The sequence below is a fragment of the Mya arenaria genome, chromosome 8, assembly GCF_026914265.1.
Source record: "Mya arenaria isolate MELC-2E11 chromosome 8, ASM2691426v1".
NCBI classification, from domain to species: domain Eukaryota; kingdom Metazoa; phylum Mollusca; class Bivalvia; order Myida; family Myidae; genus Mya; species Mya arenaria.
Window position 1 is genome coordinate 61,439,583 of NC_069129.1, and position 16,766 is coordinate 61,456,348.

At 37.0% G+C, this 16,766-nt stretch overlaps 1 protein-coding gene across 2 annotated transcripts; it reads left to right on the forward strand.

Moving 5' to 3' along the window:
* Positions 1-1,931: 1,931 nt before the first annotated feature.
* LOC128243634 (uncharacterized) lies at positions 1,932-5,388 on the forward strand. Of its 2 annotated transcripts, none has more exons than XM_052961516.1 (2): positions 1,932-2,005; positions 4,567-5,388. In XM_052961516.1, the coding sequence occupies exons 1-2, from the start codon at positions 1,985-1,987 to the stop codon at positions 5,089-5,091; spliced, it is 546 nt and encodes a 181-aa protein (XP_052817476.1). In that variant the 5' UTR covers positions 1,932-1,984; the 3' UTR covers positions 5,092-5,388. The 2 variants fall into 2 exon arrangements, with proteins under 2 accessions (XP_052817476.1, XP_052817475.1); XM_052961515.1 differs by having other exon boundaries at positions 1,963-2,119.
* Positions 5,389-16,766: the final 11,378 nt, after the last annotated feature.

Here is a 16,766-nt window from a genome sequence, read left to right on the forward strand (position 1 = left end):
CACCGTGTAAGCAAATAATCCATTTATTCGGTTTAGAGAAAACGCACGCCCAGATGTTACACATACTGCTTGACTCTTGAAAACTGGAAGGGCACAGCCACCTGCAAGCAATAAGAAAGCGAAAGTGTATTCCTGTATTTAATTTCTTATTTTTTACCTTTAAAAAATTTAATTTTTGCTTGACGTTATGTTTACTTCAACAGAATATAAAAAAATAGTATCATAAAAATGTTTTTACAGTAATAGAAATAAGTAATGTAAAATATAGTTATATCCGGACGAAAATGCCCTAAATCTGTTATACAAAGTTCCTTTTTTCAATTGAGCATGTTCTTCTTGAAAATAATTGATGTAAAATATATTATATTTAATCTAATATTGTACTACGATAATAGTCGATGGGAAAATCATTCATAATTTTCAGGCTGCACCTTTTAACGACAGTTACACTACTAGTTGTTTCCTCACATCAAAAAAGATGATGAATACAACTTATGATGGGATTCCTTTAATCAGATAATGTTACTGAACATGATTTTCTAAACAGAAGTTTTCAAGGCACAACGAATAAAATTGTTTAATTACAGGGATGGTACCTGACGTAATCAACAATAATATTGTTAGTGCATATCCAGTTCATTACATTGTTTGATATCGTTTGTCAGAGGAAATACGATTATGCAGATTCAGCAATATGCTCTACTTTATGTGATCATGAATTAAATATGTCTTCTTCACTGGAAACATGCGATGATAAAGGAGAAGAACAGCCTTACACATAGTTCACCAATAACTTTTGGTTATCGCATATTTCATCAATAAACAACTACGAAAACGAGATCGCAAATCTGAATGATCCATGCGACTTCTGTGGTAGTCTAACACAGCCTCCTTACAGGAATGAATGAGACTTACAACACAACTTGACCAAAAACATACCCGTCTTTAATCAAATTGGGTGCCATTTGGTGCTGCATCATTTAGATTCACAGTGTATTATGTCAACGCAGCATTAACACCTAAATATAATCAAGCTATGCGCTTAAGTACATAACCCGGTATTTTAAGGCAATAATTAAATAATGTTTATGGCAATGTATTGCACGGTTCGTTTGTATGACTGATGCTTGCCTGGAACATCAGAACGTTTTTTTGTAATTTCCTGTTATTACTAAGAAGTGAAAACAGATTTGGCCATACGGGTTCTTCATCATCAACATATCTACTTCAGCAATAAGTACAATGTCTTCTCGGTTATTTACAAACGTTATTTCCACGTTAGATAGTTAGTGCATCATTACTTATCACAATAGTTACTCTTTGTCAGATACTCGTACATGGAAAACTTAGAAAACAACCTACATTTTCAACCAATGAGATTACAGATAGGCAACCATTAAGTAGTAGACTTAATCATTAAGAATTTCAAAATTCGAGGGAGTTTAAAGGTTCGCCTACTGCCAGTCATCCGATACACACTCCCTACGTCAGATTTTGCGTCGACAATGTATCAGTCAATGCGGTTGTATCCTCTAGGGGACACGTTGACGAACATTGTATTTCTACATTATTGACAAAAAATCACGGTGACATCTTGTTACTTTACATAGAATGCAGTGTTTTTACTAAAGATGTTACGGGTTGCGAAATACAACGTAATTGGACGTTCTACATTTAGCTATACGTATATGACTTTATGTACGCACAGCCATACCGTTCATGCAATACCCCTGACGATAACGTTTTTAACTTTATTCCATTACACTTGGTAAGATTCAACCATTAATTCGCCCAAATAATACTGAACATGATTCGTAACACTTTCTAATATCAGGCCAAGAACAGTAACTATTACCAAAGTTGAGTAGATATTTGCTACGTAGTTTTGTAGTTGAGAATAACATAACCACAATACAGTACGGCATCGCTTTTTCACAATTATATTTTTATATTCATAGCTCCGCCTAAACTACATATATATTGGATGTCGAGCACCGACCGCGAGGTAACTGAACATTTGCCTTTCAGATGCATTATCTAAATGACGTTTTAATCTATTTAGAATACAATGAATATAAATACAGGATTAGAATCAATTTCTCGGGAGACAATACAGGAGGTAAATGGAATTTTATTCTATTTTCACAAAATTATTTGCTTGAAAACTTATAAATTGATATAAGGAGTCAAGTGGTCTTCATCGATACGATTGATGTTTAGCTATAAATGAATTATATATCATATAACAGGGATCATTTTAATAAACATTACTCTTGGAGGTTTTAGCCTCTGATCGTAAACATTGTTTAACTATGCTGAAAGGAATGTAACCACCTCTTGCGTAGCTTTCCGGATTGTGCCAGATTATGAACCGTCGCTTATAGGCAAAACATAGCGTCGTCAATACAGTTCGTTCAGTTTCAATCAAACGGTCCCGTTCCTTCACAATTAATCAGCATATAATAATTGTATAACGCTAATATGCAATGTTTATATATTCACACATACATATGTAATATACAGGTTACATGCCCTGCTGGTCCATATATAATAAGTTGTATGTAATAAGTTATATTAGCTCGTTCATATTCGTATTAAAACGTCCACACTATGGTCCGGTTTTTACGGTTTATTGTAGAGGTTGAAACGTATTATGAAAATCAAGATAATAACCATGAGAATAACCACGATAATCGCATTCTGAAAATAGACAAATACAATCATACGAATAAGATAATGCTTAATCTTATACAAATTATATATATACATATATCAGGTATAATTTATCCTTAAATAAATCAACATTATATCTGAACGCGATTTATAACAGTTTATAACAATGAAACGTGAAATAAATCTAGTGGCTACGATGAAAACAAAAGTACATAAACACAAGTCTTAAAAAAGTACAATGACATACAAAACCTAGCCGACTGTACATACAATACAATCAAGCACACACACAACAATAGCTTACCATTTGTGAAATAAAAGGATATACACGTTCTCAACCGTCTCGCTCTAGGAATAGTCCATGACAGGTTAGCTGCAATAAGGATCATTTTAAAAGTGTAAAAGATGTAGAAAAGTGATTGTAAATAGATTAGTTAATTATCAGTTAGATTAGAATTTGCCGCCATCTTGAATTCGAGAAACTCATGCAGAAAAGTAAATTTGTACCAATTGCATAATTCATCAATACAAAGCACATATCAACTCATTGAAAATACAGAAAGGGTAATTGCAGATACAATATCAGAAATAATACGCACCAAAACATATGTCCAAATCCTGAACAAGAAGTCCAACCTCCTTCATCAAACTCTGAAAAATAACTGCAATCATGTGACAGATCACAAATGGCATATTATCCTATGCCTACATGGTCGTGGTCGAAAGAAAAGTAATTGAAAATACAATGGTCACAGTGAATGAACTAAAAGAGCATAAAAAGGTTACATACATACATTCTTCCTAAAGGCAATGTGACTCCTTCTTGCACACAATAAACACTCATATATAATTCACATCGGCTCTTGAAGATAACATGTGTGCTAAATCTTGCTCTTCTGCGTTGAAAGTAAAATACAACAATTTAATACAATAATGATAGTTTAAATATCTGGTATACACGCATATATGGTTTATATCGGCCCTCGAAGATACCATTTGTGTGCGAGATCTTGCTCGACTGCATTGAAAGTGAAATATCTCACATAGATACAGTAATGCTAGTTTAAATATCTGGTATACACTCATACATGATTTATATCGGCCCTTGAAGACACCATTTATGTGCCAGATCTTGCTCAAATGCGTTGAAAGTGAAATACCTCACTTAAATACTATAATTTTACTCTATAGTTTTATTATTTGAATGAACGTTAAGCAAATTAATGTAAATGACATAACAATAAATCAACGTGAGAAGATGACAAGAACATATAAACATACTTTATTTCAAAAGCGAGCTAGATAATTGTCTAATGAATATAAACTGTAGGACTATGTTTGCTTGAAGCTGTTATAACCTTTATGTTTGTTAAATTGCCTACCAAAATGTGTAGAAATAAGAGCCGTTTTGATGTAATTTGGTAAGTGGTGGCAGGGTATAAAGTCTCTATCACCTTGGCGAACGAATCGTTAACGTTATTTGAATGAGGAATAGTTTTCGGAAGTAATGTGTAGAGTTGCACGTCAATCACATGTTGATGACATACTTTAATTCTAAGAAGAAACCAATTCTATTGACGTACTTGACTTAAAATATACTTCATTAGCCACCAATTGTAAACACCACTGATAAGTTTACACATGTTATCTTTCAGTTAGTTTGTTAATTGAAATTATTCGATTGGTTATGATATAAATTGTTGGATAAATATTGAAAAAAATCATAAACGTTGTAAACGAATAATTCTAATAACGCTTACCATATATATAATAACTGTCCCAAAGAGGTAGGTTCATATCTGAATCAAAACGGAAAATTATGGCCAAAATTATAAAAAAAAATATATGACAAATGTAGTTTTGTATGAACTAAGTCATCCTTATTGTTTGTAGGCATTTTGGAAGACAAAAGAGGATATGCACTTGCCATTCGGTGAGCTTACGCTGATTACAGAAGACAGGTACAAAGATGTTTTAGAAAAGGTCCAAGAATGTTTCGTTATCGATGAGCCAATTGGAAAAGCTGTAGGCATTAAGTGGTCCCCATTCTTTGAATCATTCTGGTTAAAGGCGCTAAAGACAGGAATATCATTGATGGTTGTTAATCCCGAAGGCAACGATATCATTGGCTTCCGAATAAATGAATACTCATTAAGAAAAGAAAATATGCCGGATTTGAATAAGCTGGATGACGAGAGTCTGAAAATAAAGGATGCGTTATTGCTTTATGCAATAGGGAAAGCGAATATCTACGACCACTACAATACTGATGAAGCCGTTCATTTCCTTGGACTTGGAGTCACAAGGAAATATAGAAAGCGAAGGTTTGGGACCTTGCTTATGGAAAGTGGAATAAAGTTGGCCAAGAACCTCGGCATCATCCCTTGTTATATCACAGGTGAATGTTCCTCGAACTAAAAAGAGGATTTATGAACGGTTAGGTTTTGACGTTTTGTCTGAAACGGCCTATGAAGATTTTGAAATCGAAGGAAAGAAAGTAATTCAGAGTACTGGAGGACACAAATCGATTAAGATCTACGGGAAAGCGATTTAACATTGGGCATACAATGTGCCCCGATTAAAAGTGTCACTTTACCAAGTATCAAATGTATTGTAATGTTTTGTTATACACTCTGCTATATAAACTTATTGTATTTCCTCAAAAAGACATACAAGTTTTTTAAGTTCATAGACTCAATAAATCAAACATTTGTTCTCTGTTGGTTTCTGATATATAAACAATCTGTAACAGGCATCAAGTGACAGGGCTTTTTCTTTAGTACCCACGGGTCCGACTAACGGACCCATTCACAAAGCAAAATATATGCTATTATTCCCAATCTTCGGAAAAAATGCCAATAAAAGTAAAAAAAGAAGAAAGTCTTTACCTGTCCTATTCAACATCGGTATAAATAATACGTTGTAAAGATTTGGGGATAATTGATTTCAGAATTTGCTTATTTTTATCACATTCAGAGATCAGTATGAAATATTACTGTCTTGATTTATTGCAATAAATATTTTCATCCCAATGATATGTACGTGAAAGTAGCGGCCAAGCGGCCAAGCGGCCTAGCGGCGTGAAGTTAGCAGCCTAGCGGCTTGGCGGCCTAGCGGCGTGAGGTTAGCGGCCTGGCGGCCTAGCGACCTAGCGGCGTGAAGTTGGCGGCCTAGCGGCCTAGTGGCCTGGCGGCCTTAATTGTTTATCATCAAAGCAATTGTTAATGCGTTTTTTTAAAAAAATGACAAAAACATGTATACATACCTTGAAATAGGAAACCATTTTAGGCCGCTAGGCCGCAAGCCGCTAACTTCACGCCGCTATGCCGCTAGGCCGCTGAAGTGCTTGATCGACTTTTTAGAAAAAAAAGTTGATAAACGCTGCAGAGTGATCATTTGTGCATAAAAACAGTAAATACATCATTGTTTTAGAAGAACAGGCATGTTTTAATATTTTGAAATAGCTGCCTGCCTGATCGACTTTTTTGAAAAAAAAATATTATCGCTTCAGGGTGATAATTTGTGCATAAAACAGTTAATATATAATTTTTTGGAAGAAAAGGCATGCATACATGCTTTGAAATGGGATACCAGTTTAGGCCGCTAGACCGCTAACTTTACGCCGCTAGGCCGCTAGGCCGTAAGGCCGCTGAAGTGTTGATCGACTTTTATTGAAAAAAAGTTGAAAACGTTTCGGAGTGAAAATTTGTGCATAAAAACAGTAAAAATATCATTGTTTTAGAAGAACAGGCATGTTAACATGCTTTGAAATAGCTGACTGCTTGATCGACATTTTGGAAACAAAAAATGAATTTCGTTTCAGAGTGATAATTTGTGCATAAAAACAGTTAATATATCATTTTTTTTTTAAAGAAAATGCATGTATACAAGCTTTTAGATAGGAAACCAATTTAGGCCGCTAGGCCGCTAACTTCACGCCGCTAGGCCGCTGAACTGCTTGATCGACTTTTTGAAAAAATGTTTATAATCTCTCTAGAGTGATAATTTGTGCATAAAAACAGTAAATATATCATTTTTTAAAAAGAAAATGGATGATTGCATGCTTTGAAATAGCTGACTGCTTAATCGACTTTTAAAAAAAAATGTTGATAATTGCTTCAGAGTGATAATTTGTGCGTACAAACGGTTAAAATATCATTGTTTTAGAAGAAAAGGCATTCTGTTGAACTGCTTTATCGACTATTTTGCAAATTGAAAAAAAACATGTTGATAATTGCTTCAGAGTGATCATTTGGGCATAAAAACAGTAAATATATCATGTTTTAAGAAGAAAGGGCATGGTACCTTGAAATAGGAAACCAATTTAGGCCGCTAGGCCGTTAACTTCACGCATCTAGGCCCCTGAAGTGCATGATCGACTTTTTTAATAAAAAAAATGAAAAACGTTTCAGAGTGATAATTTGTGCTTTAAAACAGTAAATTTATCATAGTTTAGAAGAAAATTGATGTTTACATGCTTTGAAATAGGCTACAATTTTTGGCCGCTATGCCGCTAGGCCGTTAGGCCGCCAGGCCCCTAACTCCCGCCTCTAGGCCGCTGAACTGCTTGATCGACTTTTTTGAAAAAATGTTTATAATCGCTTCAGATTGATAATTTGTGCATAAAAACAGTAAATATAATCATTATTTTAGTAGAAAACGTATAGAAAAATGCTCTGAATAGAAAACAATTTAAGGCCCTATGTTAATGTATGAATAAAAACCACTTTGTTTTATCATTGTTTTCCAAAATAACGCATTAGCAATTGGTTTGAAAAAGAGAAAAAAATCAGGCCGCTAGGCCGCCAACTTCACGCCGCTAACTTCACGCCGCTAGGCTGCTAGGCCGCTAACTTCACGCCGCTAGGCCGCTAGACCACCAACTTCACGTACATCCCAATGATTGATATTTCAGGTATTTTAAAAGGGAAAGAAACTAATATTCAATAATTTCATCAATCGAAGGAGACTGAAACACTTGTTTTTTTACTTATAAAATTTCCCAATTCGGGCATATTTCACGACGCAAATTTTCCCAAAATGTCTAGGGTCTTTTTCCCAAAATGGGCAGGAAAAGCCCTGCAGTGAGGTGTAACTAGTTTGTCGGCATACCTATACATACTGGTCTATGGCCATGCAGTGAATGAAAGAAGCGTGTCTATAAGCTTATTTATACTCGCACTAGAGCCTTGCCAATTCGGCAAGTGCTCCATTAAGATTGTTAGTCATTTTAAGTTTTGGAGCTTAGTGCACAGACAGAATTGTAACCCTGGTAAGAGCTACCCTTGTTCTTTACCGTGCACCACTGTACGGCAATGTCATACGGGACCCCCATTTAACGTCCCTCACGGAAGACGATTTGTATTTTAAGTGATGCGCCGGGGAATTGCACCTGCGACCCCTGGATTGATAGTCAGGTGTGTTACTACTTGACTACGGACCCGCCACATGACAGAAGCGTGCTAACATGTTACTTATGTAACTGTTTGAAAACGAATCCTGTCCAATTTGATCAGAATGTACACAATATACGTAGACACATTCGAGCGCATGCGAGTTTGGTTAGTATTCGCCAAACCGGACAAGCGGGCTTTTCTCTGGGTCACTGGTTACCCCCACAACACAAGACCTCACTAGCTCGCAACATCGTGCCAATAAAAATCACTCTTTAAAAGTTATATAACTTTCTTCACAATCGTTGTAAACTTAATAACATTTAAAGTAAATAATGTTCGTTTAAAAAAACTAAAGGCATTTGTTTTTTAGGTTTGAGCACGTCGACATTTTGCAGTTTACAGTACGGTAACATAGGCATTAATGTCTGTTTCTTTTTGCAGCCTACCAAACGTAGGTGACTGTTTCGGTCAAGTATGGTAAAACGTTTGTTTTTATTTAATCATATATTATACCTAGCGCAACGTAAACAATATATTAAAGTGACTCGCTCATGGTATGTAACATACACTTTTTTTTAATAACGCAATGGTGCGGCAAATCATAAGGAATGTTAAAACAAAAATACCAAAAGCTGGAACCCTTCAGCAAATGTTAATATTTGCTCAAATATCTTCTTTGAAAACCACAATTTTCATTAGCGTTTATAACGCGATTGAAAATAAATTACGGCTGTGTTCACGTGATGTTATAAATGGGTTCCTTAACAGGCAACATATCCACTTTTTTTGTATAAGTCCCGTGGCCTTGTGAACTATCCGTCAGTTTTCTATTTATTATTGACTTTACCTGCATGGGTTTGAGCCCCACTAAAACCAAAATACTTTTTTATGCTAGAACTGTTTTTTCTGCATTTTCGTTATAATAGAGTAAAATAATGATAAAATAAGAGTTTTCAGATGCATTACCGGAAATAATATTTTTTGTCCAAAAACATGAGCGAGTGATTTACTTTGCAATTATCATAGGCATTCATGTTTCATTCTAACTGCAGCGTACACACCACAGGTGACATTATCGAACAGATGTGGTGACCACTTGTTTAGTATATTATTCAATATAAACTAGTGTTTGAAAATCGAACTCCAAATGCTTTCGATAATTGAATTAAATCGGACCAAGCATTTCGATTTACTAACGGACAATGATCGAGAGTACGTAATATCATTTTGGAATACATTTTTAAACATCATGACCATTTAAATCTTAAATGCAGAAGGTTTTATGAAATTATAAACAATAAAACACATTTATTTTTATACTGAGAGTATTTGTAATGATTTGAGCAAACGTGTTTATATTCATCGACATTGTGTATGAGAGTGACCTCCCTTGTTAAAATGATCTCAACAATGACGGATTTTTAACATTTAATAGACTTAAATCACGTTACAAAACGTATTTACCGTAAGTAATATTAACGAAATCGATTTGGACAACCAATATCGATTGACGCCGATATTACATTGTCAGCGACGATTTATCGACTGAGTTCGATAATCGTTTCACCACTAATATAAACATTTATATACTGACGATGCCTCTTACGCTTTACACCGATATATTCAACAATATGAAAGTTCATATACATCTAACTAAAATCACGGTTTTGTATATTTATTTTTTCTTATATATTTACTAGTACATATTTGCGTGTGCGGTATCACTAGTTAAGAAGATCAAAAATCTAGCCAAAATCATAGGAAAGCAAAGGAAATCCTTTGAAAATTGATTATGGATAAAACACCTTCTAAGAAGATCTTAACGGGAAAACAAATTTAAGTAAAAAGTCATCGTTTCAAGATTATTATACATTTTTTTTCTTTTGAAGCAGTTATTCATCATCTCGAACGTGGTATAAGACATCAACCATGTCATTTAAGCTCAAGTCTCCGTTATACAAGAAGACATTTCGCTTAGTATCGCACTCCTCAACCTTTTCTTTAAACAACCTGCTGCTTATTTTCAGCTCGATGCAAACTTGCGTTCTCTCCCCTCTTTTCTCGATAAGTTTCTTCATCTTTATCTTTGAAGCAGCATCGTCGTAATTGTTGATAAGAATCTAAAAATGTTTACATTAGATTCTGAACAATCGTTTTTTGGAGTTGTAGAAGTCCCCTGCCCCCGTCCGCCTTCACTCCCACCATCACCCCATCCACCTTCAACCGCCAAAACATATCGCCTCTTCTACCTTCACCTGCCTCCACCATCACCCCGTCCGCCTTACCCCGTCAAAATCCATCGCCCGTCCACCTTCACCTGCCCCAACCACACACCCCGTCCACCTTCACCCGCCCTCACCCATCGGCCCGTCCAACTTCACCTGTCCCCACCCATCGTTCCTCCCACTTTTGCTGGCCCCTAATCCATCACCCCGTCAGTTTTTAACTGCCCCCACCCATCAACCCCTCACCAGCCACAACTCATCGCCCCGTTCACCTTCAACCGCCCCCACCATCGTCCCGTCCACCTTACCTTGCTACAACCCATCGCCCCGTCCACTTTCACACACCCCCAACCTTATCATCCCGTCCACCTTCAACCGCCCCATCGATCGCCACTTCCACCTTCACCCGCCACCATCCATCGCCCCTTCCACCTTCACCAGCCACCATCCATCGCCCCTTCCACCTTCACCAGCCACCATCAATCACCCCTTCCGTCCTCACCCGCCAAAACCCACCACCCCGTCCACCTTCACCCGCCCCAACCATCGTCATTTTAGTAGCATGGTGGACTTGTCATTTTAAATGATCTTGCATTTTAGGATCCTTGAAATTAGTAAATTCAAAGTCTGCCCTCTTAGATCTAAAGCAACTCTTAACAAGTTTATCAGTTTGTTTTGCAAATATGCTTTACTGCAATCATTCTAACCTTATTAAACAGTGGTTTTAAGTACATAATTGTATACAATTGTTATTACAATGAAAGTCATATTGACGTACCTCTTTAACGGAAGCATTTTGGTTTATTTCAGTCAGGTAGACCCCCGGTCCAAACCTCGCGTGTTTTGGCTCTGTAGACTTTTTGATCTTTCGACTAATTAATATGTGCAACGCCGACTCAAGGTCGGTGTGGTGATATAAGACTGTAAAGGAAAATACTCGTTTTCAATGCTTATGATAAAAGGATCCAGAATAATTTAAAAGATATATGCTCAATGTAGAACAGTTATGTTTATGACCTTTGATAAAATGAACACTATTAAATTAGACTCACCTTTCGGCATCACGTTTTAGGCTTTTGTGACAAACGACAAATCGAAACTTGGTTTTGACAATAACCGACACAGATATTTAGTTTGGTTTTTCAAAAAATCAATGATTTTCAGAAAATGTAAAAGTCACGCGAGTTGTATACATGTCTTAATTATCAAGGTTTATAGTACAATCTGCACATATATAACATGTGATACGATGTATACAGCAAATAAACATACACAGATAAAAGAGGTCAAGCTGTGAATGTACTAAGAAGATGAGAAACAGTATAATCAATCTGCTAGAGTTAACTTAGACTTGTACTTCAAATATTTTAATACAAATTTGTAACGTTTTAAAACAAAATTGAGTTAAATGCTAAACTAGCATGGTGTCTTTCTAAAATAGTCCACTATAAACTTAAAAAGATCGCTATTTGTTTATTTATTGTAGCTGTCGCTTTTAATTTACCGGAGCAGTTGATTTTTTGGCAAAAACAAGTGATAACGTTTAAATAAGGAAAATCGTCACAGACTCAACTCAACTCAACTTAATTCAACTCAACTTTATGTCCGCCACACGCGGTGATATTCATATTATATACAAATAATAATTTATAATAAAAATGAAAGCACTGCCTCAAAACTATTTGCGAGTCAGCTGATTTTCAGGAATTATTAGTAAAAGGAAGAATGTTTTTTTCGCCCATTGGTTCTAAGTCATGGACAAGGCTGACGTCAAGTTCTGTGACGTCAGCGGTAAACAACCTATCTCGTTCATGTATACAACATTTATATATGCGGTGTATTTCTATATTAGTAAATTCTTGATCACAGTTGTATCTTCATTGAATACAGTTCGTTGGTATTTGGACCAGGTCTTAACAATTAACATTCGGATGTGTTTGAAACAATTCGTGTCAAAAGAACAATATACTGTTCCTTTGGAAATATTTAGTTGTAACACTTCAGTCTAACATCTTGATCCTATATAGTTTGCTAACAGAAAAGTATTGTAAGCCGGGTTACAATGTTTTGTTCAATGTTTTAATCGTTCAAGATTGAAACTCAAGATTTGTCAGGATTTCTATTAATTTATTCACGTTCTCTAGTCAATAACTTATTACATGAGTCAGCAATGGAACCAGTAGTCAGTTTTGTATTATATGATAGTTGTTTAAGTATGCTTGTAGTATTTTTCTAGGTATATATGTAGTTAAATAAGGTATTCAATGTAGTTAGAATGTTATATAATGTAGAAATAACCAGCGAAGCTCTTTTTCATGGCTGTTGTAGGTTACTCTGATGACTGACTACAGACGAGTGACTACTGCCAACTGACTCCATCGCAAAAATGCATCGCCTTATATAGTGGTTGCTGGTGCTGGCGTTGCTGGCAACCAATCAGAATTGGGTATTTTCACCAGCAAGGCTGGTTGAGTAATGCGGGACATATTTTGTATGAAACATAAATAATATAATATTCACTTAAAAGGTGAATATAAGGTCTTGAATTAAAGAAATGAACATATTCTTTTTAACAATACAATGCAGCATTAACTTCTTTGAAGTAAACCAGTGATGCTTATAAGAGAAGTGAACACAGCATTACACCAGCATTCCCTAGGAACATTAGTGAAATAGTGCTCCCCAGCATTGGAGATCTGGGGTGATACCTTAAATAACAAACGACATATTAATATGAATTTAACACAATACAATAAATCATACATAAATACAATAAAACATCACATTTAAATGTTAGAAATGATTAGATCTAGAGTTAATCTGGTAGAGTTATGGAGAAAGCATTTGCTAGACATTTCATATAATTAAGGATTATAACAATGTGATGCAGCAGTGGAAATTCCAACTACTTACTTCAAACCGGTATTTTTATTTACGAGTTACATAAATTTCAGACATGCATTTCGGACAAATGACAAACCATACTATAACACTTCCCCTCCTTACTTCTCTGAAGTTGTAAAAAGGGGTGCATTCAATATGAATAAGTATGAATGAATTTTTAACAACAAATAACAATGAACAATCATACAATGCAGGTTATCATAATAGAACCTGTTTATCTGTTTCAATACACACCCTTTAAGGACTTTCAGTGCTTTGATTTTCAGAAAAAGTCCAATAAGCACTAAACAAAAGAGGAGAATTCCACACATCCCAAGTATTTGATAGCTCATTATATATATTTATATATTATGCAAACTCTATATTATAATACAATTAAAAAAAAAAACACAATGAGAACTGATAAGTATTATAGTCCTTAAAAATAACTTGAACTTACACCTAAAATAGGTGCCAATAGTCCTTTTAGTTTCTTTAGTACTTCAATAGTTTTTAAACACTGTTATTATTACTATTATTCACTTATTAAAAGTCTTATAGTTGAAGTTTTCCTTTCAGGTCCATTGGGAGCGGTGGAGACGTCGATCCAAGGGAAGAGGGTTCCATCGGGATGTGGGGAGGCGAAGAGGGACATCGGTCCAAGAGGCGAACATCAGGAAACATCAAAGTTGAAGAACTCCTGAGTCGGAGGGGAACAGGAGAGAAGGCAGACATGTCGACTGGAGATGGGGTGAAAGTGATGTTAAGATTTTCCGCTGGAATGCTGATGGGAATGGGCTGATGCCTCGGGCAATGTTGTTTCTGACTGTGTCGTGGTTATAATACATCATTTTCGTTGAAGTGTCCCCCGCAGGGAGGTTCGTTCCGGGAAGAACAAGATGGTTGTATGTGTATAAAAGAACTTGATTGCTAATTGGGTGTATCCCGTCTTTCATTTCTATTGATGCCGCAGCATACTTAATGACCACTGCATTTTCTACCGGACTATAGCCTTTCAAGCCTTTTGGGACGCCAATGGATGGAGGGAGTTAGCATGACACTTTCTTCTGGGACATGACTCCATTCGCGTCTGCCAGGAGGCATACTTCCAATTAGGAGTAGATTTTGGGCGATCTGCGGTATTCCATCACATTGCCTGGTTAAGCTTGAAGATTCTTGAATGAGGTGGGCAGATAAGGGACTTTGACGAGCGGCTCTGGGGTTATTGGCGGCATTGGAAGGGACGTTGAGATGGGTCTGAATCCTATAGTAGATGGGACATATGCTGGTGATGTTGGTGATGATAAAGCAGATGATGTTGATAATACTACGGGGTTAGACAATACGGATGGTGATGATGCAGTTGTTTTTGGAAGGTTTAAAGATGACAGATGGGTAACTTCATCACCATGTCTGGAGGGAGACCAAATGGACAGTGGGGAAGGTGCCCTCAGTCAAAGTGAGGGAACTGGTGAACGAGGCACATGCTTAGGGAATGGCGATTTAGAATTCTTTGGAAGAGTGCTCTCCAATATGGATGGAACAGTGGCTTGAGACTGGTTGATGGAACTTGTGGCTGTTTATCATAGGGAAGATGTCTTGCTTGATGTAGATGACGTAGTGGTGGAGATGGTGGATGGTGGGTATGGGTCGATGGATGCTGTTGCTTGAAGGTCAATCCTTTAGGCCCGGAAGTCCGGTACTGATGGGGGCAGCGGAAGTCGCTTACACTGGTAAGGGTGCCTCCAGACGCCAGACAGATGGCAGGGGTTTATGTCCAAAAATGACCCCAACTTTTCTCTCATCTCCTCTGGGTCAGAGCAGGGATGAAATTGTACGGGAGGAGGAAAGATGAATTTCTGAAGGAGGGTTGCATAGAGGGTGGCGAGCCGTGAAATCACCTCTGGGTCGGAGCGGGATTTGTGAAGTATTCGGACTTTGTAAAGGTCATCTGTGGACGAAAGGTAAATTCTAGCGTCGTTATTGGAAAATTCAAACGAATTAAGTGTGAAGTCAGGGGCTTGGCGTTTGAGGTTGGACTTGGTGGTAGCTGTATGTTTACTTAACTTCCAACCCTCCATCCAGTGGGTCACCCTAGGGGTGCGGCTTGTGCACCAACGTGTCATACAGTCCATCGCAAACTGGGCCTCTGGAGAGTTAAAATATGATACGGTTTATGGATGTTGATGAACGGCTGCGGGCATCGTGAAAAGAAGAAACAGTTGGAAGTAGAAAGGGCTCTGGGAGGAAGTGTCATGTAGATGGTGGGATGCTGGGATCTGACATGGCGATGAAGATCCTGTGTGTAACGGTATGATTTCTCGTGTTTTGTACACCATGGACAAACAAGTTGGCAAGAATGGTGTTCCTTAATAATGTGGTGGACCATTGGTGTAAATGGCCCGGCATGATAGGCATCGATGACAGGCTTTATTGCCTGCAAATAAATTTTGTATCTTATAACATGCATTAACAATATGTGATTATAACATAATTATGGTTCCACTGCTGAGTTTTGTGAAAAATAACCTTGCAATATTTTAGACTGCCGCACTGTGGACTACGTCACAACAAAAGTGGGCTTCAGCGGTACAACTTAAACGACAAATCGCGGGTTGGTGATCAATCCTCCCTCATTGCCGAGGTGGAGCGCTCCAAAACAAGTACGTGCACGCTTTTATCTCCAAAATAAAGAATTTACAGTTTAACCTAACTGCAACTTATATCGCAATGAAAATATCCAGCTTTACAATATTTATATCAAATTCTGGATTGTGCAGACTGTCTTCTGTAATTGTGTGTATATGGATGTATATGGGTAGGAATATTTGTGGGCTATAACTATTCTCCATGGACTTTGGAACTAGGTGATCATCTATCTTTTTAGTAACAATGAATGGCCCTTTCCATTTTACCGATAGCTTAGTGCAGACACCTGGTCGACGAGAAGTGTCGTGCACCCAGACAATCACCACTTTTGAACGATTCTTTCTGGCTGTTATGTCATAGTGTCTCTTTTGATATTCTGTTTTTTTCTTCAGGAACCATCGTGCTGTTTCATGGATGGCTTCTAACTCATTGCGGAGATCCTGCACATACTTCTGGGGGGACACGGCATCCGTTGTGACCACACCCAATGGTGGGAGTCCAACAAAAGTCTGCAGGGGAAAGCAGTTCCATGTTCAAATACCATTTTGTTTGGGCTTTGCAGTGTCCTAGCGTGAATGGAGGATCTATATGCCATCATTACTTGAGGGAGAAACTCATCCCATTTTCTCTGATTTTCTGAGCAAAAAATGATATATTAACTGTTTTTATGCACAAATTATCAATCTGAAACGAAATTCATTTTTCTTTCCAAAATGTCGATCAAGCAGTCAGCTATTTCAAAGCATGTTAATATGCCTGTTCTTCTAAAACAATGATGTTTTTATGCACAAATTTTCACTCTGAAACGTTTTTAATTTTTTTTCAAAAGAAGTCGATCAAACACTTCAGCGGCCTAGCGGCGTAAAGTTAGCGGCCTGGCGGCCTAGCGGCCTAAACTGGTATCCCATATCAAAGTATGTATGCATGCCTTTTCTTCCAA

Bases quoted from the DNA above. Each gene is read 5' to 3' on its own strand.
- LOC128243634 (XM_052961515.1), top strand. From the start codon at position 2,069: ATGAATATAAATACAGGATTAGAATCAATTTCTCGGGAGACAATACAG. The intron at 2,120-4,566 runs GTAAATGGAATT...TATTGTTTGTAG, and splicing joins CTCGGGAGACAATACAGGAG to GCATTTTGGAAGACAAAAGA.